The following is a 21557-nucleotide window of genomic DNA, read 5'->3' on the forward strand; positions in this document are numbered from 1 at the left end:
AGGCGAAGTTGGTTAGAATATGGTGGCTATCTGACCCCCAAGCTAGGCCAGCTTTTCACTTCTATCTAGAGAAATTTTAACAGAGAAATGCAGAAATTGCTAGTTTGAAGAGGAGCCCAGTAAAAGGCATAGCTTAAGAAGGAAGGCACAGGGATCCCAGATCTGCCCCATTACCAGGTTTCCAGATATTTGGTTATTCATTCCTTCATCAGAGCCTGGATAATACCCTATAATTAGTCATTTATGTATTTATGTTGGTTTGTTTAAGTAGTTGTTTAAGTGTGGTTTTGCTATTTAGGATGAAAAGATCTTAACAGACTAATTAAGCTCAGGATGGACCAATATTTTAAGCTCAATAATTTTATATCAACTCCTTTTTTTTTTTTTTTACCTAACATGTCCTCTTCTTGTGATCTATTCTGATTTCAGAAACAATTCTTTTTCAGTAAGTTTCTTGTAAGTAAAACTAAATAATTGATTATAGTTATAAACAATAAATTACCAAGAATGTCATGCAGCTAGAAAATAAAGGGAGGGGAGATAACTGAGTGGTCACCTGCTTCATTCCTGCAGCTCCAAATATGACCACATTTATATCATTATTTTGAATATGATTTTACAACAACCTATGCTCTGCTCCATACTCTTGAATGTTTCCCTTCTCACATTTCATTAATTTGCCACTTAGTATAGTTTGTCATTTCTCAGTCAAGTTTTAAATGTGTTTTATGAAATAATATGAATAAATTGATTGATATATGTTACCATGGAACATACTGTAACAATGCATATAATGTAACAATGTATAAAATGTTTTCTTTAATCTGTATGTTATGTTACTATTTAGTATTTCAATGCTATTATACTAAATTCTACACACACACACACACACACACACACACCTGGTTCCTCCTTCCATTCCTTCCTATTATCTATTTATCCATCCATCCATCATTTATCTATCATCTTATCTATCATCTATCTATCTTTCTAACTTGTATGTATGTAAAGTTATGACTGTGGGCCAAAAATTGTACAGCTATGGAATATTAACTAGAAATGGTGATCACCTTGACATTTTCTTTGGAGATATCATCAAACCTGTCCTCAAAATATATTGTTAAATAATAAAGTTGTTTTTAACCTACAAAAATCTCACAGTCTACAATTGTTCTACAACTGAACAATATTGCTACTAACTGCTTCGGCCTTTAAAATAATAGTTGAAAAGAATGATAAATTATTTGCTTAAATAGGATGTTATAGGAATTCTATTTTACAAGTGGCAATACACTCAATTGTAATAGATGAGGCTGATGAGAAAATATGTATTTAATTCTATATCTGGTAAAGTATTTTATTAAATTCAATAGAAAAAAATGGTTTTGCTAGCAAAGTCAAAACTAAAAAATTAATGGGAAGATACATCAATAGACTTCCTAATACATCCAGAGCATTCATTAAATATTTAAATATTCATCTGAAGTAGATTTAGAATGAGAGGAAACTTTCACTATCAGTAAACTGGAAATACTTGGAATGTTTGGCAAATATTCTCTTTGGAAGGCAGTGATTGAGAATGGAATAAAAATATACTGAGTCATTTAATATTGGGAAAGGTTTTAGACAGCAAGGGGAAGCAAGTTTATATTTTTCATGTGCTATTTGTAAGCCTGAAAATAAACAGTGGAGCCTGCAAGGGTCAGGCCAATTTCTAAAAAATGTCTGCATGCTGATTGTAATAAGTTTTTAGCACATATTGTATATCTAGGTATGCCAGTAATCTCCCTGTGAGGAGTAATGTTTTGCTCAGTCACTTGAACTAGCAAGCAATTTTGTTCAACTCATGTTTGCTTTGCATGATACAGTCCAGGCCATGTCCCAGTCAACTAGGGGCTAATGACAGAGTTTCTTCCCTCAAGGATCTCAAATTCTGTCAAAACTAGAGAATGTCATAGCTTCATGCAGTGTTGAAAAGAAAAGCTTTGTGCTATGGATTTGAGCATATCTTATTAGTCCTCACAACTACCTACAAGTGTAGGGCGATCCATCTGTTTTATTCACTGAAGTATCCCCAGTGCCTAGAACAGTGCCTGGCACAAAATAGAAACTCAATAATTGTTTGTTGAATGCATGAATAAATGAATATGTATCTTTTAGGGCAGGTCTTATTACCTAATTTTGTAAATAAAGATACTTAAATTCTGAGAGGTTTTAAATAGCTTGTCTAAATTCTTCCTATTATTAAGTAGCATGGATAAAATTTAGAAGACCCAGATTACTGAATAAGACAGCTAACTGACATCTCCACTTCCACCCTAACATCCCTATAGTTTATTCTCAAGCCAATATCCAGAGTAATCCTTTGAAAATACAGGTAATATTATACCATTTCTTTGCTCAAAATCCTGGATCCCTATTTGGTGCTGTTCCTGTTTGCTAATGCTGCCATTATGCAAAATATGAAAAATGGATTGGCTTTTATAAAGGGGATTTATTAGGTCACAAGTTTAGAGTTCTAAGGCATCAACAAGATGATACCTTCACTGAAGAATGGTCAATGGCATCCGAAACACCCCTATCAGCAGAGAAGGCATGTGACTGGAATCTACACTTCTCCAGGGAATACTCCGGGTTTCTTCTCTTAGGTCAGCATCTCCAAACATCCTTCTGTCCACAACTCCTTGCCTGTCTAAGCATCAACTCCCAAATGTCCCTCCAAAAGCCTCTCTCAGCTGCTCTCCACTCCTTCTGTATGTGAGCTCTATTATAGGATTCTAGTGATTTAATTAAGACCCTCCCTGAATGGGCAGGGTCCATATCTTCATAGAAATAATTTAATCAAAGGTCTCTCCCACAGTTGATTGAGTCACAGCTCCATGAAAACACTCAATCAGAAGATTAATGTCTGCCCTCACAAGATTGCATTAAAGAACACGGCTTTTGAGAAATATAATATATCCAAACCGGCACAGGTGCTTTCTCCATTTCTCTCAGAGTAAGAATGGTTACAAGGCCTCCACAATCTGGTCTCCATCTCACACTTTTCTCTCTCTCCCTCAACACCAGCCACATTGACCTCTTGCTCTTCTCTAAACACACCAGGCATGCTCTTTTGCAAGGGCTATTTCCTCTGCCTTCCCCCAGATATCACTACAGCTAACCCCTTCACCTACCGTTAATATTTTTCAAATATCACTTCATCACTGAGGCCTATCTGACCACCCTATTTAAAATTGCAATCTGCCCTGTCCCCTAAAATCCACACGTACTTTACCCAGTTCATTTTTTTTTCAATAGCACTGTAATCAGATTCCCAAAATTCTATGTTACTAATGAATTAGCTTCAACCATATTAAATTATATTTGACCATTTTTGACCTAAAAGAAGGTATTTTTATAAGATTTAACCTAGTATTATGTCTATTGCTTATTGTTGATGGTCTATTTCCTCCTTTTGGAATGAGAACTACAAAAGGGCATGAGTAGTTTTGTCTCTTTAGTTCACTAAAGATTCGGTGTCTGTCATTCACTAGATGCTCAATATATATTTGTTGAATAAATAAATATATGTTACTTCCAAAGCCAGGTCCTATCTCTGACCTGAGGCCCAAGACAAATTAAATAGGGTGTATTTACAAATATCAGACCCATATCTATAAGCATAGTAGTCAAGTAGCAATTTCAAGGAAATAAATTTATATCTGTTCTAATACTTCTGAATAGAAGCTACACAAATATTAATGCCTATAAGAGCTAGCTTCAAAAAGATAGAAATGAGCACTGATTTTAGATTTGGGAGTTAAAATATAAATTTTACTTTCTTTTTGCCTTCATATTTTAGCTACTTAATCTATATCTTTTGCACAAAAACTTCTTCCTAGGAGCTCTGAATGCTTTTTATTAGTCATAAAATTTGTCATGGGAATGAAATAAGTAAAAGAGTGATAAAGAGGCATAGATTTAACTTTCCAGAGTTTTAAGGAGGCAAAAGATGGTCCACACAATTCCGCAATTATTTTGTCAGCATAAATAAAGTAGAACCCATCATTTAACACACATAAAGAGAAATGGTTTGGAAATTTGAGGAGAGAGAAGAGAGCCAAGCCTAGAGTGTTAGCTAATTGTGCCCCCTAAGTGTTTCCAATCATCTGATGCTTAACTTTTCCTAAAATTCATCTCATTGTATCTTAATTCATTTCAGATTTGTTTACGACCCTCAAAGGCAGGAACTAAGGTATGCACTGTGATACTGTTGGCACATATTCCAATACTTAACACATAGTAGGTGATAATAAAAAATATTTGTTGAATAAATGAAAGAATAGAAATGATGCTAGCAACCATCATGTTATTCACAGGTAAAATTAGAGCAAACCCGGAAAGTAAAAACATAACTAAACTAAACATTATATAGCTATTGGGTATAAGATAATTAATCATGGTACCTAACTGTAACATAAAATCAATTTAAAACAACACAATAGCTTTCTGATACTAGTTCTAATAATGAAAAATAAAAACATAAAATAAAACTGATTCCTTTCACAATGACAACACTATCTATAAAATGATTAAGAAGAAATACAATAGGGAAGGTATAAGTCTTACGGGAGGAGAAATGTTAGTAGGAGAATATAAAGGACAGAAAAAAAAATGAGAAAATAAATGACTTGGCTAAAAAACTTAATAGTGTTAATGTATCATTCCTAAATAAGTTTAAAATTTTAAGACAGTTCTAATCAGAATCCTATATTTTGTATGTAACAGGTGAAAATCATTGTAAAGTTTCTATAGAAGAATCAATATGAAAGTTTACAAGAAATTATTGGAAAAGAATAATTATTAATTGGAATTTTCTGTACAGCAATAAAACTAAAGAAAATAAAAGTAGTGTAATCAAATCTTAGTGAGGCAATGCATAAATAAATCAAAATTAAGAGCAAAATTAAGCACTGAAAATAAGAACCTATGTCTATTAAAATTTGGTATAAGATAAACATGATCTACCGGTATGGAAATGAAAAGATGACTTATTCAGCAAATTGTATTGAAATTATTAATAACCCATTTAGAAGAGAATAAAATTAGATTCCTATCTTAAACAATAAATTGAAAAGGTATTAGAATCTAACTTCAAGAAATAATAATAATATAATATAAAATAATATAAAATTAAAGAAAAGATGGGAAATATGTTTTCAAACTTTGGAGTAAGAAGGACGTTCTATACAGAATGTTAACCAAAGCAGGAAAGGAAAAAAATGCAAAACAGAAGAGGAGGAGAAGGAGGAGGAGGAGAAGCAACTTCAGGATGGCAAGGGACATTTTAGACAAAGACTAGAGACAAAAGATTGAGCGATTCATTCAGAGGATAAAAAGGTCAATAATTATGCAAAATCATACTAACAATTATTGTAGCAAGGAAAAAATAAGTTAAAAATCAATAATAGATTGTAGGAAGATGGCAGAGTAGGAAGTTCCAGGAATCAATCCCTCCACCAGAACAAAGGCAGGAACTATATGAATGAGCTATTCTGAAACCCCAGAGTCCAGGGGAACACTGTTCAGCATCCAGGAAAGAGGGGGAAGAGGCTGGTGAATTATAGTTAATACCAGCAAACTGCAATCTCTGTGCATCAGTTCCCATCACCCACCCCCACTCTCACAGCAGGGAGCAGTGGAGTCAGGCCCCTGGCTAGCTTCCTGGCACCAGAGAAAGCATAAAACTCCAGTTCTCCAAGATCTTGGCAGGGAGAGGTGGAGAGGGCATGATCTGATTACTAATCACTGCTTTTGATTAGCAACTTCTGATCACTGGGGATCTAGCTCTGAAGGTGGCCACTGTGGCAATCAGCCAAGACAGTGGCAGAAGAGACTTAAAGAAGGTGTGTTTCCTCAGAATTATGGGGGCCAAGGGAGTTATTCAGACAGAAAGGCAAGGACACTAGATGGTTGTTCAAGTGGCATTAAGAAATAAAGACCTCCAGGAAAGGTAACCATTTAGGTAATTATAAATGCAAATAATATGGTATTGTATTTATTGGCATGTAACTCCACTTCTTACTTTCTACAGGTGCTAAAATGAAAATGCATAAAAATTAATGATAAATCTATGGTTTTGGGCATACAATGTACAAAGATACAATTTGTAATAAGTACCAAAAAAAAAAGTGGAACAGAAAGGTACAGGAAAATCTATGTGTATACTGTTGAAATTAAGTTGGTATCAAAACAAATATGATTGCTATGCATTTAAGATGTTAATGTTTATCGCCATGGTAATGATAATGAAAATAAATGAAAAATATATTCAGATAGAAAAGAGAAGTCACTTAATATGGTACAAGACAAAACCTCAAATAAATATAAAAGGAGGCATTAACGGAAGAATTAAGGGACAAAAAAGGTTTAAGACATAAAAAGGCTAAAAAGCAAAATGGCAGAAGATAGTCCTGCATTATCAGTAGGGACTTTAAATGTAAATTGATTAAACTGTCCTTTCTCAGGCAGAGATTGGCAGAATGGACAAAAAAGGATGACCAAACTATAGGCTGTGTGCAAAAGACTAATCTTAAATTCAAAGACTATGTCAGTTGAAAGTGAATGGATGGGGAAAATATATATATACCATGCAAGTAGTGACCAAAAGAGAGTTAGGGTAGCTATGGTAATATCAGATAAAATAGACATTAACTAAAAAACTCTGAGGAGGGACAAAGACAGTCATTATATACTGACAAAGAGGTCAAGTCAACAAGAAGATTATAAATATATATATATATTTTATAGTATAACAATTATAAATATATATGCATCTAACAGCAGAGCCCCAAAATATATGAAACAAATACTGACAGACTTGAAGGGAGAAACAGATGGTTCTACATTAATAGAGGGGCACTTCAATACACCACTTTCAATAATGGATAGAACATCAAGAAAAGATCAATAAACAAATAGAAGGCATGATACTCCAAACAAACTAGACTGAACAGACATACATAGGATACATCATCTCCCCAAAAACCAAAGATACATTGTTCTTGAGTGTGCATGGATCATTCTCCAGAATAGACTATATTGTATGTAGGTCAAAAAGTAAATCTCAATAAATTCAAAAATATTGAAATCATACAATGTATCTTCTTTGACCACAATGGAATGAAGGTAGAAATCAATAACAGAGAGAGAAATGGAAAATTTACAAATATGTGGAAATTAAACAATGTACTCTTAAATAACCAATTGGTTAAAGAGGAAATCACAAGGGAAAGTAGAAATTATCTTTAGGTGTATGAAAATGAAAATACAACATATCAAAACTTAATGGAATGTGCTAAAGGCAGTGCTGAGAGGAAAATTTAGAGTTCTAAATGCATACATTAAAAAAAAAAGAAAGATTTCAAATCAGAGTCCTAACCTCAGAACTGGAAGAACTAGTAAAAATGAGCAAATGAAATACAAATTGAGCAGAAGAAAGGAAATAACATAGATTAGAGTGGAAATAAATGAAATAGAGAAAAACAAAAAACAATAGAGATAACACAACCAAAAGTTAGTTATTTGAAAAGATCAATAAAATTGGCAAACCTATGGCTAGACTGATGAAGGCAAAAAAGAGGACACAAATAACTAAATCAATACCTACCCCATTGAAATAAAAGGATCATAAGAAGATACAATGTGTGACTGTACGCCAACAAATTAGATAACCTTGATTAAATGGACAAATTCCTAGAAACATACAACCTACATCGACTCAAGAAGAAATAGATGTCAACAAACTGTTACTAGTAAATGAATAGAATCATTCATCAAAAACCTCCCAAAAGAGAAAAGCTCAGGATCAGATGACTTCTGCCAATCATTCCAAGAAGAATTAATACCAATCCTGTTCAGACTCTTCCAAAATATTGAAGAGTAGGGAACACTACATAGTTCATTCTATGAAGCCAAAAGCACCCTAGTAAGAGAGCCAGAAAAAGATACTACTAGAAAAGAAAATTACAGACCAATTTCTCTAATGAATATAGATGCAAAACTCCTTAACAAAAACTAGCAAAGTGATTCCAAAACAACATTAAAAGAATGATACACCATGATCAAGTGGGATTTATCTCAGTATGTAAGGGTGGTGCAACATAAGAAAATTAACGTAATACAGCACATTAACAGAACAAAGGAAAAACATACATGTTCATCTCAATTGATACAGAAAAGGCATTTGACAAAATTCAGCACCCATTTATGTTAAAAACATTCTGAAAACCAGGAATAGAAGGAAACTTCCTCAATCTGAGAAAGGGCATATATCAAAAATCCACAGCTGCCCTCATACTTAGTGGTGAAAGACTGAAATCTTCCCCTGTAAGATCAGGAACAAGAGAAGGATACTCATTTTCCCAATTGTTATTCAACATTGCACAGGAATTTCTAACGAGAGCAGTTAGGCAAGAAAAATAAATAAAAGGCTTCCAAATAGGAAAGCAAGAATAACACTTTTTCTGTTTGCAAATGATATGACATGATCCTATATAGGGAAAATCCTGAAAAATCCACAGTAAAACTACTAGAGCTAATAAATGATTTCAGCAAAATGGTGGGGTAAGAGATCAATACTCAAATATCACTAGTGATTCTATATACTAGTATTGAACAATCAGAAGAATAAAGAAAAAAGTTCCATTTACAATAGCAACTAAAAGGATCAAATACCAAGAATAAATCTAACCAAGAATGTAATGGTCTTGTACACAGAAAACTACAAAACATTGCTAAAAGAAATCAAAGAAGACTGAAATAAATCCATGATCATGAGTTGGAAGACTAAATATTTTTCAGATTTCATTTCTACCTGAAGCAATTTACAGATTCAATGTAATCCCAATCAAAATTCCAAAAACCTTCTTTGAAGAAATGGAAAAGCTAATCATCAAATTTATATGGAATGGAAAGGGGTCCCAAACAACCAAAGCCATTTTGAAAAAGAACAAATTTTGAAGACTCATAGTCTCCAATCTTAAAACTTATTTCAAAGTCACAGTAATCAAAACAGTATGGTACTGACACAAGAACAAACATAAAAGAACAATGGAATTGGATTGAGAGTTTGGAAATCAACCCTCACATTTATGGCTTACAGGAATAATTGTGACAATGGAGCTACTCAATTGGAAAAGAATGGTCTCTTCAACAAATGGTGCTGGGAAAACTGGATGTCCATATGCAAAAGAATGAAGGTGGATCCTTGCCTAATACTATATATAAAAATAAACTCAAAATGGATTAACAACCTAAATATAAGACCCAAAAATACAAAATTCCTAGAAGAAAACATAGGGAAGCATTTTCAGAACCTTGTTTTTGGCAATGGTTTCTTAGACTTTACAAGCAAAACACAGGTACAAAAGGAAAATTAGATAAATGTGACCTCATCAAATACATGAAAAAAAAATTTGAGTATCAAAGAACTTTATCATGAAAATTAATTGACAATCTATACAGTAAGAGAAAATATTTAGAAACCACATATACAATAAGTGCTTAATATCCAGAATACGTAAAGAAATCCTTCAGTTCAACAAGAAGACAGACAACAAATGGGAAAAAGATTCGAATTAGACATTGCTCCAAAGAAGATACACAAATGAACAAAAAGCACATGAAAGGATTCTCAACATTGTTAACCATTAGGGAAATGCAACACCACTTCTAGGAATATATCCAAAAGAAATGAAAGAAAGGACTCGAACAAATATTTGCACACCAATGTTCACAGTGGCATTATTCACAATTGACAAAAGATGAAAGCTGCACAAGGGCCCATCAACCTGTGAATGGATAAACAAAATGTAGTACATACACACAATGAAATATTATTCAGTCCTAAAAAGGAATGAAGTTCTGATACAGGAGATGACATGGATGAAACTTGAAGATACAGTACTGAGTAAAAAAAGCCAGACACAAAAGGAAAAATATTGTGTGAGCTCACTGATATGAAATAATTAGAATAAGCAAACTCAAAGAGTCAGAATCTAACATATAGTTTACCAGGGGATGGGTGGGGGTAAAGAATAGGGAATTAAGGCTTAAAATGTACAGAATTTATATTTGGGATGATAGAACAATTTTGGTAACGGATTGTGGTTGATAGTAGCATAACATTGTGATTGTAATAAATAGAACTGAATTATATATTTGAATATATAATTGAGTTGTTGGGTTGTGTATACGTTATTTAGAATAAAAATTTTTTAAAATATCTATGGAACTGCAGAACACAAACATTGAACCTAAGGTAAACCATGAACTCTAGCTAATAGTGAAAATATAAAAATGTGATTTCATCAATTGTAACAAATGTACCCACCAATGCAAAGTGTTAATAATAGGTTGGTATATGGGAACCCTGTATACTATGCATGATTTTTCTGTAAAACCACAACTTCTCTTATAAAAAAAAACAAGTTACTGTTTTTAGTCATCATAATGGCAAAATATTTAAAAAGTTTCATTGCATCCAGAACTGGTGAATATATGGAAAAAAAATGCATTTTTGCAACCATTAGTGAGAAACTAAATTGCTTGGTGGTCAATAATTTTGTAATATTCATTAAGCAATTGAAAGGACATGCATAAATTCATGTATATATTCCCAAAAATTGTATTCATAATAGGCAATATGGGAGGAAGAGACAGAGAACCTAATATGGAATAATTGAATAAATTATGATTCTTCTATATTGTAGAATAGCACATCATCATTGCAATGGAGGTGAAACTAAATATAATAATTATATTTATATAATAATTATATCAGAAACATCTCTGATATTAATCATGAGATAAAAACAAGTATTAGATTTCATTTGTTTAAAAGAGACTGTATACACACAAACATAAATACCTACACATGTCTTAACTTAGGAAAATACCTGGAAAAAGAGGCTCTAAATAGCTAAGGCTGAATGCTTTCGAGGGGTGGAATGGAATAGGAAACATTGACATTTACATTATATGAGTACAAATGTTATAGCATTAGGGAGGAAGTTAGTTTTTGGATTTTCCATATATTTCAACAAAAATTTCAACTCAATTCATGTGTATGTGTGTAACATATTCATATTTGTGTGTGTGTGTGTGTGTTTACGGAGAGAGAGAGTGAGAGAAGGAGGAGAACGAGGAGGAGGAGAAGAACAACAGGGTAATGATTAAATAAAAAATTTCAAGGAAGATAAGGTTTAAATTGGTGATGAAACACTAAAATTTTAAGTATTTTAGGTCTACAGTATCAAAAAGAAATTGTACTTTATGGTAATTATTCCACAATTTGCAGTGTGGAATATTGACTTGCAAGAGAAAAATAAAATGTGGCATCTTCAAACATGATCAATTCTGTATCGTTTCCTACGTAGAAGAGATAGAACATTCCAAACTTATATTACAATAAGGAAGTAAGAAAATAAACAGCAGTAAATATTGCTTTTGGCAGACAGTACTCATTGTCAGTATCACATAAAAGGGATCTGGGTAATTCCTAAAAGGCTTAGAACATAGAAGCAACTAAAGTAGATCTAAGAAAGTAAAAATTTAATGGTTAATGAGAAAAGAAACAGTTATCAGAACAGATTTTTTTTTTAAAATTAATTTGTATAGGGGCTTTCTTTTAGAAATAGAGTTAGAAATTATAAATTAGAATATAATTTAGAAATTATAAAACAATGTAGAGATTTTTTCTTAAAATCTTTGGTCACAGATTTTAAATCTTCCTAGTTCACTGTTTGCTCCTTTATATAACAAAAAATACCACTAATAAAACAATAATTTGTCATTCGGGGGGAATTTTAGTTTTTGTTTTATTTGCTTTGTTTTGACAGGGCAACTCTGTTCTTTAAACAGAGTTCAGAAAACTAAGGTCTATGCATCCAATGAATATGCTTCAGGCTTATATATTTTTTAAATACACTAAAATTGTATATGATTTTTTAGGAGCATTTCCATTTGAGTATTGTGGGGGGAGAGAGGGAAAGAGATAATAATTTTCATTACATTTTATAAAAAAGAGACCACTTAGTTGAGCATATATTAGTGAATATCAAATTTTCCACTGTTTCAGTTTTTATCCATGCAGCCTAAGAGAACATCAATTAGATTTAGAAAAAATACAACCCTATGTGATATGTACAATCTCTAAGAATTAAATGTTCACATGCATCAGATAAAGTCCCCAAGGCTGCTAAATTTTTTGCAAAGTGGAGGCATAATATTGAGTTCCATTAATTTATAAAAGATATCCAAAGAACTTAAAAATAAATGGAAGAAAGAAATACCTCTGAATACAGGAAGATACACCAGTTTTCTTATGTCTTGGAAGCATAAAATCAGAGAGAATATATTCTCACTGACAAAGGGAGCCTCCAGGACAATTCACTTCAAAAGGGAGGGAATAACAAATGAGTAGAACAGAAACAACTAAATACTATTTCTAGTCTTATTTCAGTCATGAAAATGTGAAGATTTTCAGAAAATAATTGTTTCTAAGAAAATGACAGAAATATACACTCATAAGCCATTTACACAGAGTAACAAATGAGTTTATAGAATGCAGACACCTGAGTAACACTTAAATTCAACCCAGTCAATTCAGCTATTTTGTGCTATTCTACATGACTGTCTTGTGCCTTCCTAAAGACACTCTATTCCATTTGTTGAAAAATTATTCTGATAATTACACACATCAAGGATAACTGAGAGGTCAATAGTGTCCCTGGGCATGTGTAACTCATAACTTGTACAACCATAAATGGCAGTTCTAGAAAAATAGCCAAAGATTAACTTGATGGCCAGAACCCTTGATTGATTCTAGCAGCCTTAAAGCTATCCAGGAAAGCAAATCACACCATGAGAACACCACTGTCAAAATATTTATGTCAATCACACTATATTCTAAGCATAGATTTTATGATCTGCCCATCCCAGCCTCAGCTTGCAAAGCAGGATTCACATTTAGTTTATCTCTGAAATTTTGGTGCTTAGCAGTCTCTACTGCGTTTTAGTTAGTTGATATGTTCATCTAAATACAGGGAAAAATGTTAAATCTCTAAATACACTGTATCTGGGAGGAAAGGATTCATACAGTTCAGAAGTTCACTATTAAGCTAATGTAAAAGTTTTTCATAGAATATTCCTGTTTTAAAGCCACACAGTAGATGACCAAAGTAAAGGATCACTTATGGATATAGGAACATAGTTTTATAGAGGCTTATAAAACTGTGAGACCATACCTCTGACCTCAGCATAGTAACTTTACCTGTCTCTCTCCATCACTCACTAAAACTGACCCAAACTTAATACATGCAAAAACTGGGGTCATACAATCTTTTTCAGAGCTGCAACTGTTAACAGCCTTCTTTATGACCCAACACTACCTCATCTAAAATTGTAGTTAGCAATTACAGCAATTTATTGTCTTTACATGTTTACATTATTAAACCATCTTCCCATAAACTACTAGAGTTTTAGTTCCCTGGGAGTTGCCTTCTCTATCCTGTGTATCTAACATATGCACTGTCTTAGAAAACTATACAAATACTATTAAGGCAAGGACTTCATCTTTCTTAGTACTATTTCTTCAGCTCCTGAAGTCTTGATTAGCACGTAATAGGTACTGGGGAAATATTTGCTGAATGAATAGTAATGATCGATAAATGTTTATTGAATGAATTAAAAGTTAAGACCATTTCCTAAAACATGGCATTTCAGTTGGTTAAATTATTTTAGTACTAAAAGAATTAGATGCTAAGATGTTTAAAATTTGAGGAAACCATAAAACTCATCTGCCTCCCACAGAGGGAATCCATTATCTTTTTGAAGACTTTTATATAAAGAGAATATGGCTTTATGTAACTTTCACTACTTGGTTATGGTTTGTCTGACACAGCTATCCATAACAAATTCAACCACGATTTTATAGGGCATCCTTAAAATGAGGTAGCTGTTCAATTCTTTGAAAAAAAACTTGTCTAAACTAAAATTTCTTATTTTAAACTCTTTACCCTATGGTGTTTTTTAAATCAACCTCTCCAGCATGTAAAGCTTCTCTTAAAACAATCTAGCACTGCGATAATGTTCCAGAAATTATATGGTAGGTATAGAGTACATAATTCTACTTACTGTGTTTCTATCAACTAATCCAAGGTTACAGTATCTTTCCTTCCCTTCCCTTTCTTTTTTCTTCTTCTTGTTCTGCTTCCTTTGTTCTCTCCCTCCCTACACCTATCTCCTTCATCCGCAGTCATGTTAATTGTGATGCTTTATATTGCATTTGTAATCTAGGAGGTGTGGTGGTGAAGAATGCAGGCTCTGGATGTAAAACACATAGTTTTGAATCTTTAACTGAGCACTTGTCAGTAATATAATCTCTGGGATGTTCCTAAAAATCTCTGCGACCTGATTTCCCTATCTGTAAAACGAAGAGAATAAGAGTAACTAGGCTTTATTCTCCCCTCATGCTTGGTTGGTACTTGGCTAGGTGTAAACTTATAGGCTGAATATTTGGCTTTAGAATTTTGGAGGTATTTCCCCATAGTCTTCTGGTATTGCTAATGAGAAGTCTATACCCTTCCAGTTTTCTTTCCTTGATTGTGATCTTTTCTATCAGTATCCTCTATCCTGAAAATTTTAGATTCTTCTATTTACAGGGTTCTAAAAGTATGTTTCCTTAACTTGATGGCCAGAACCCTTGATTGATTCTAGTGGCCTTAAAGCTATCCAGGAAAGCAAATCACACCATGAGCACACCACTGTTAAAATATCTATATCAATCACACTATATTCTAAGCATAGATTACAACTCCTTTGATTGCAACTATAAATCTAGGTTGTAACAGTTACTGTAAACTCTTACCCATGTCTATTCTACTCATCACAATAAATCCATTTTATTGTACTTTGTCTAGCACATAGAAGGTATTCAATAAATGAATGATATATCCCAAATCCAAAAGACATTTAATGGCATACCAAGACCAAAGGAATTCATTCTATTACACTTGAAGCCACTTTAACCAGATAAATAATACATGAATTGCTGTGATTCCACAACATGTCTCTTATTATGTGTTTTTGGATAAAAATTTCTGTGCTTCATACTCTGCAGAAATTTTCTCACTTGGTCTGAAAACACTTTTCATAAATGAGGCATCTGAATCTCCAAGACAGAAAATAATTTGCCTGAGATGACCCTAGTGGGAAATTGTGCAGTTGCAACTAGAACCTAGATGTGATGGTAAAGCCAGTTTTCTCACTTGGGTATCTTTGCCATAAATGAATTTTCCTCCTACACAGTAAATTTATACCCACTCCTCCCTCTTCCCTATGGCAGTCATTTATTATATTTTAATCATCATTTTCTCAGTATCTCAAGAGCCATTAATCAGTTTTATGCCTGCCTTGTCTATATGCCTTTGGACCTCCTCCCTCAATATTATATTTTTAGACAAATTTTAACAACTTTATATGAATATAAAATAGTTTAATTTATATAATATTTCAGTTAAATGCCTATCATTTTCTTTTGTTGCTTAGCCAAAATTATGTCTCATAATATATAATGGAATAAAATAGAATAAGGGTATCATTTAGTTGAATAACATGAAAGAGAATCTATGCACAATAGGTTTATTAATAATGATATTTGCATTCTAGTTTTAAAATTATTTGTCTATCAGTCCTTCTTTGATTATGTAAGTATCAGTGAAACACCATTGGTTAGCTATTTTGTCCTCAAGTTTGCATAGTCTTCATCAGTATTTTACTAGAAATGTAAAACAAGACTCAATGGCTAAAGAAAAATCATTTACTCATTACCATCCCCACAAAATAAGCATATAATTGAAATTACTTGAAAATGAAGATTTTCATTTAGATGACTAAATGTTAAATTGTATAATTATTTGATTGATTAAAAAAGTTTTTTTTAAAGTAAAAAGTTTTTTTTTTCCCTTGAGATCACTCAAGATACAACTTTTAACCAAAGCACATTGTAAGTTATTTTTTAGAGCAGCTAAAATCTCAAAGCACTTTTTCAACTCTTCTTAAAAGCCTGATTACAGTTACATATTTTTCAACATTACAAATGAGTCAAATCAAGCTTAAGAGGTTTTAACTAAGTTGTCAAGACGTCATAGAGCCTCATGGACAATGAAACACAGAAACCATAACTACAGCTGTTAGTTCCAACAATGGAAGAGTTTTCCATAGTTCAGCAATATAAAAATCAATATAGTGACTCTTCTTTGTGCTCTTGATGGAAACTAATGAGGAAACAGAGCATTTCTTCTGATCAGGTGAAAGGAGTAATAGGTTTCAATTTGATAAATCCCAAAATAGATTACTTTGCAAGATTTATTTTAGAAACCAGTGTGATATACCAAAATTCTTATAAACAAACCCATCTGTGGTTAGTTTTGGAAAGTTTCCTCCAAGGAAGGAAAAGAGGAGAGGGAAATGTGAATGTATATGATTTTTACATATTGACGCCAATTATCTCTAGCTAAATATTGTCCATAAAAAAAGGGTGTAGAGTTTACCACAACTGTAACTACATTAAAAAATTGAGACTCTCATAATTAAAGTCCTGAGAGCTAATCAAAACAGCAACATACACTTTATTTTTAATATTACTTACTCACTGGCAAAAATAATCAAGATTATCATTACTGGGATAAATTGATTTATTCATCTATTTTAACTGTGTAACAGTCTCTCTCTCTCTCTCTCTCTCTCTCTCTCTATCTATCTATCTATCTATCTATCTATCTCTCTTTCTCTCTCTCTCCAGACTCCCAAGCCCATGCTCTGTACACTATACCACACAGCTCCATATCTCTGAGAAGCACGAAGAAAGTTTGGGAGCCAATTAGAATGATGGTAATACAAATATCCTCTTAAACAAAATATATTTCTTCAAAACAAAATATCTCTTTAAATAGATAAAGCATTCTTTGCAAAGTAGCTTGTCTATTTTGTTGAAGGGAAACTTGCACGTAAAATGATAAAAGAGCTTATAGGTTGTCATTTCAGAAAACCGCTAGACAAATCTGTTGTTAGTTATGAAAGCACAAATTCATTTGTAACATTATGAAGATGCATGAGAATGCTGGAACATTTTCTCTGTATCTTCTATGATATATATATATAATGAATTCAAAAATAAGCCATTATGATGCAACTTATGCACAAGAAGTAATTATGTGAGCACTTTGCTTGTGCCCATACAGAACATCTAAGAATCTAAGGGAAAGGACTAAAACTGTAATACTTAAAAAAAGACTAAGTGTCAAATTTTTCTAGCATATCTAATACTATTTAGCTTACTTTAAGCAATTCTCTGTTTTCTGAGAGAAAATATAGTTGTTCTATATGCTGGTAAAGGCAAAAAAAAATCACTCTAGCTGTATGGTAATATCAAATCATGAACAATATTTCCTTTAAGCAATAATACAATAGTTGTAAAGGCATGATTCCAACTGCATAGTGATTGTACTTGACCCTTGATTCTAAGCAGGCACAAATAATGGAATATGTTATGTTAAATGAACATTTGTTTAAAATAAAGTTACATGATGAGTAGTGTGTCTGAAACCTTTTTAGATGTATGCCTTAATCCATATATTTAACTCTACTCACAGGTTACTTCTAAATACAATCCCGGTGAGATAATTGAGCATTTTAATTTTCTACTAGATTTAAAAGTTTTATTGAAAAGTCTACAACCCCAATCTTCTTCCTCTTAAATCGGGGTTTGGGATTGGTAACACACACACACACACACACACACACGTACACACATCCAGGACATTCATATCACCACACAATTTTTAATTTCCAGTGGACAGAATTGAAATAAATATCGTTCAAAGCTGGTCCAATAAAACATACATAGCTATTTTCTTACTTAAACATTACACGTTTTCAATCGTAATAGATTGTTTTTGCCCTATTTATAATCTTTTTTGATGTAAAACATTGTTTTCCCCCAGAAAAGCAAAGTTGTAAAAAGAAAAAAAAAGTTAACGGAAAAAGAATTTTTAGTATAAAAAAGCATTATATACACCAGGCTGTATGAAAACAGGTTTCTGAAATAACTTTGTCTTTAAAATGCAAGATCGTCCAGAAAGTTAGAGTTCATTAATGGGCATTCATTCATTACGTTTGGTAGCAATGTTATTCCTACAAACCTCCTCCCACCCCCAAAGTAACTGAACCTTTTTTTGCTTATACTCTGCTTGAATACAAAAGCAGCTGAGCTAACTTCCTTGCTTCAGAAATAGGCTAATTCCATTCAATCTGAAAGCAAATGCATCTAGTCAGAAAATAAAATGATGGTGAAATATCACACGTGTGCCTGCGAAACGCAAATTACCTAACTTACAATGTTTTTAAAAGAAAGGGAAATGAAGGGGAGAGGATTTGATACCAACGAATAGTTTTAGATCCTTGAGTTTACTCACCAGTTTCCCAAATGCAGGGTTAGTAACAAGAACATCAACCTCACCCCTCTACTTTGACTCCACAGAAGAAAAGGCGAGAAGACAAAAGCTTTCCAAGAACCCATCAGGCTTGCTGTTTCGCTCTTTCTGTTTGTGCTGCAATAGCTCAATTCTCCAACCCAGGACTTATTTTCCCACCTCAGCAGTAGCCGGGTGAATACTAGAAGGGAGTGTGGGAAGGCGATACACCTCCAGACCAGGTAGAATGCGACTCCCAGCGGAATTGAGCAGCGGAGCCAATCAGACCCAGAGGATGGTGGCATAAATTAGCTGTAAGAGATTTGGACCAATCAGTGGCCCAAAGAGGCGGGGATTCCCCTACTAGAATGCGAGCCCAGTAGGGAAAAGGGCTCGGTCTTTCTAAAAGGAAAATAAACCTCTTCTACCGTGAAGCCGCGGAGAAACATTAGAGTGGTCTTGACGTATTCCCTCCCTAGGGAAAGCTGCCTCTCTTTCTCCCCCCACCCTTTCCTCTTGCCTGACTCTATTTCGGGGGCCACAGCCTATCTCCACTGCCGTGTTAGGATTCTGAAACTGTCTTGCAAGAGAAACCCAAGGGAAACGGGAAGTACCTGGTTGTTTTACCCAGGCACGAGAAGGATCGGTTAATTTTTGTTAATTATCATTGTTAATTTTTCAGGGCCGGGCGGTGTCTCATTTTCTCAGACCCAGCACCTGGCACAATGCCCGGCACAAAGGGGCCGTCGAAAGATATTGAATATATAATAAATGAATGAATGAGCAGGCTCGGTACATGTCTGGTAACCACGTTTCTTCCTCCCTGCAGCCGCCTTTATAAAGAGTGAGAGGTTTTGCGTCTCATTCGCCCTCTGTGCAACTAATGAATAATGCCAGGCAAGAACTACATCGTTTTACAAAACAAAAACAAAATCCGGTTTTAACAAGGCCCTCTTGCCGCAGAAGTTGTAACCTATTACATAGGTAATTCTTCTTCTCTTTTCCCTCCCCACTTGCCTTTGTATTTGTTGAGCTCCGGTGTTTTGTATCTAACTTCAGAGGCTCTGCTTTGAGTTTGCAGCAGAGCCCAACAGTTGCCATGGCAACCAGAAAGCCTCCTGGTAGCTGGAACAACTGTACAGACCAAGACGGTGGCGGTGGGTGTCTGCTCGCTCTGCCCAACCATCATCTAGCTTTATGCCTTCCTAAATCCCTGCTTCCCACCCATGCCACCTGGGGATGGGGATCTTTGGCTGACTCATTAATCACTCCTTAACCACCCGGAATTTGTCAAGATTCCGAGCTGAACTGCAATTCACCATCTAGGTACCTGAGGGTATTTGTCTCCTGGCAAACAGTGCAAGCCAGAACTGTGTGTGTGCATGGCGATAAGGTAACTGTTGATATCCTACCTTCCAAAATCACTTAAAGGATCTGGATAGGGGTATCAAGGTTACAGATCTTTACTTGCTGGCAATAACAGATGGTACAGTGTTGGACTTTCCTCCCTTCTCTGATTGATTCTTCATCCTTTAAGTCTCCTCTGAAAATACATACTGACCTTCTTGTTTTTCTTCTCTCACTACACTTAGACAGCATTATTCTCTTCCTCAAAGCATGTTAGTCAAAATAGTTTACACCAAAAAATTTTTTGTAACACTAAAGTTTTATCATAACAGATTTGAGGGTAAGTAACTTTAGGTAAACGTTGATATCAGAAAAAATCCTTTTTTTCCCTGTTTCAATTAAGAATGTGCATTGGCTAGCTATTTAACTGTTTCACTGGCTGCAAACCAATTCACTGATCTGATCAGCCAGTGAATTAGGAATTAAATCACCGGCAGTATGCAGTGAATAAAAATAATTTTTCCAGTTATCCCTTGCATTTTGCTAAGAATAGGTAAGGTTTTTTGCATATATTAGTGGGAATAAAATTCTGCATAATGTTATAAAGTAGTAACTGTTAGTTCTTCCATCAATAATTCCAAACAAGGTTTTCTTTATTGTTCTCACATGCAATTGAAAGATGCTAAGAACAATTAAGAGAAATTAATGGAGAGGAAAGGTGAAAGATAAATTCTACAGTAGTTACAAGTTACCTCTTTATTCTTGTACAAGAGAAAAGGAGAGGAGTAAGGGAAATTTTCCTCTATTTTCCAAAATTTCAGTTTTTGGTATTTTTGTGCTGAAATATTTTCCATCATGCTCCATTCCTTTCTTTCAAGCATTTTTATCTGATTTTTAAATTTCTATCTCTCTTCCTTTGATTTTTTTTTTCTTATAAAATTGTGTCTTCTGAGAATCTGATCCTCATCTGCTGTCAGAGTTAATTATAATTCCTTGTAAACTATGTAAAAGGGATTTGGGCCATCCAGAATCTGAAGAAGGAATGATTTTTGGATAGCAGCCATGTCTTGACCCTGACAGTCTGTCTCATTTGTATAATTAACCAGCTGGGGGTGAGGGTGGGGGTGACACATGTTTTGAGTTCTGAACAAAGCCAAGAAGATGACCTGTACTCATCAAATACACCACAATGTCTCACAGGGGCACATTCATGGGAAAACAGCTCAGGTGTTTTATGCAACTATAGTTTAGAAGACCAGAATTTGCCATAGGTACTAGAGCAACTGGAAAAAGATAGAAAAAGCTCCTCTGTCTTCCATTATCGCAATGGTTTTGAACTTACAGAAAAGCTACTAGAACTAATCAATGAATACAGCAAAGTGGCAGGCTACAAGATCAACACACAAAAATCTGTAGTGTTCTTATACACAAGTAATCTACAACAAGAGAAAGAAATCAAGAAAAAAATTCCATCTACAATAGCAACCAAAAACAATCAAGTTTTTAGGACTAAACTTAATGAAGGCCACAAAAGACCTATACAGAGAAAACTACAAGAAACTGCTAAGAGAAATCAAACAGGACCTAACAAAATGGACAGGCATACTGTGTTCATGGATTGGAAGACTAAATATTAAGATGTCAATACTACCTAAACTAATTTATAGAGTCAATGCAATACCAATTAAAATCCCA

The 21557-nt window shown here is 33.8% G+C and overlaps 1 protein-coding gene across 2 annotated transcripts in view; it reads right to left on the bottom strand.

Annotated features, from left to right (window-relative positions):
• The window catches only part of GABRG1 (gamma-aminobutyric acid type A receptor subunit gamma1), a 100022-nt gene extending 81250 nt beyond the window's left edge, over positions 1–18772 (bottom strand). The window contains exon 1 of one of the 2 annotated variants that reach the window (XM_037829717.1): positions 18519–18772. In XM_037829717.1, the coding sequence (XP_037685645.1) occupies positions 18519–18622 (104 nt within the window). In that variant the 5' untranslated portion in view covers positions 18623–18772. The remainder of the gene's footprint in view (positions 1–18518) is intronic. The other variant, XM_037829718.1, reaches the window with a different exon arrangement.
• Between the last annotated feature and the right edge of the window lie 2785 nt (positions 18773–21557).

The sequence above is a fragment of the Choloepus didactylus genome, chromosome 3 (assembly GCF_015220235.1).
Source record: "Choloepus didactylus isolate mChoDid1 chromosome 3, mChoDid1.pri, whole genome shotgun sequence".
NCBI classification, from domain to species: domain Eukaryota; kingdom Metazoa; phylum Chordata; class Mammalia; order Pilosa; family Megalonychidae; genus Choloepus; species Choloepus didactylus.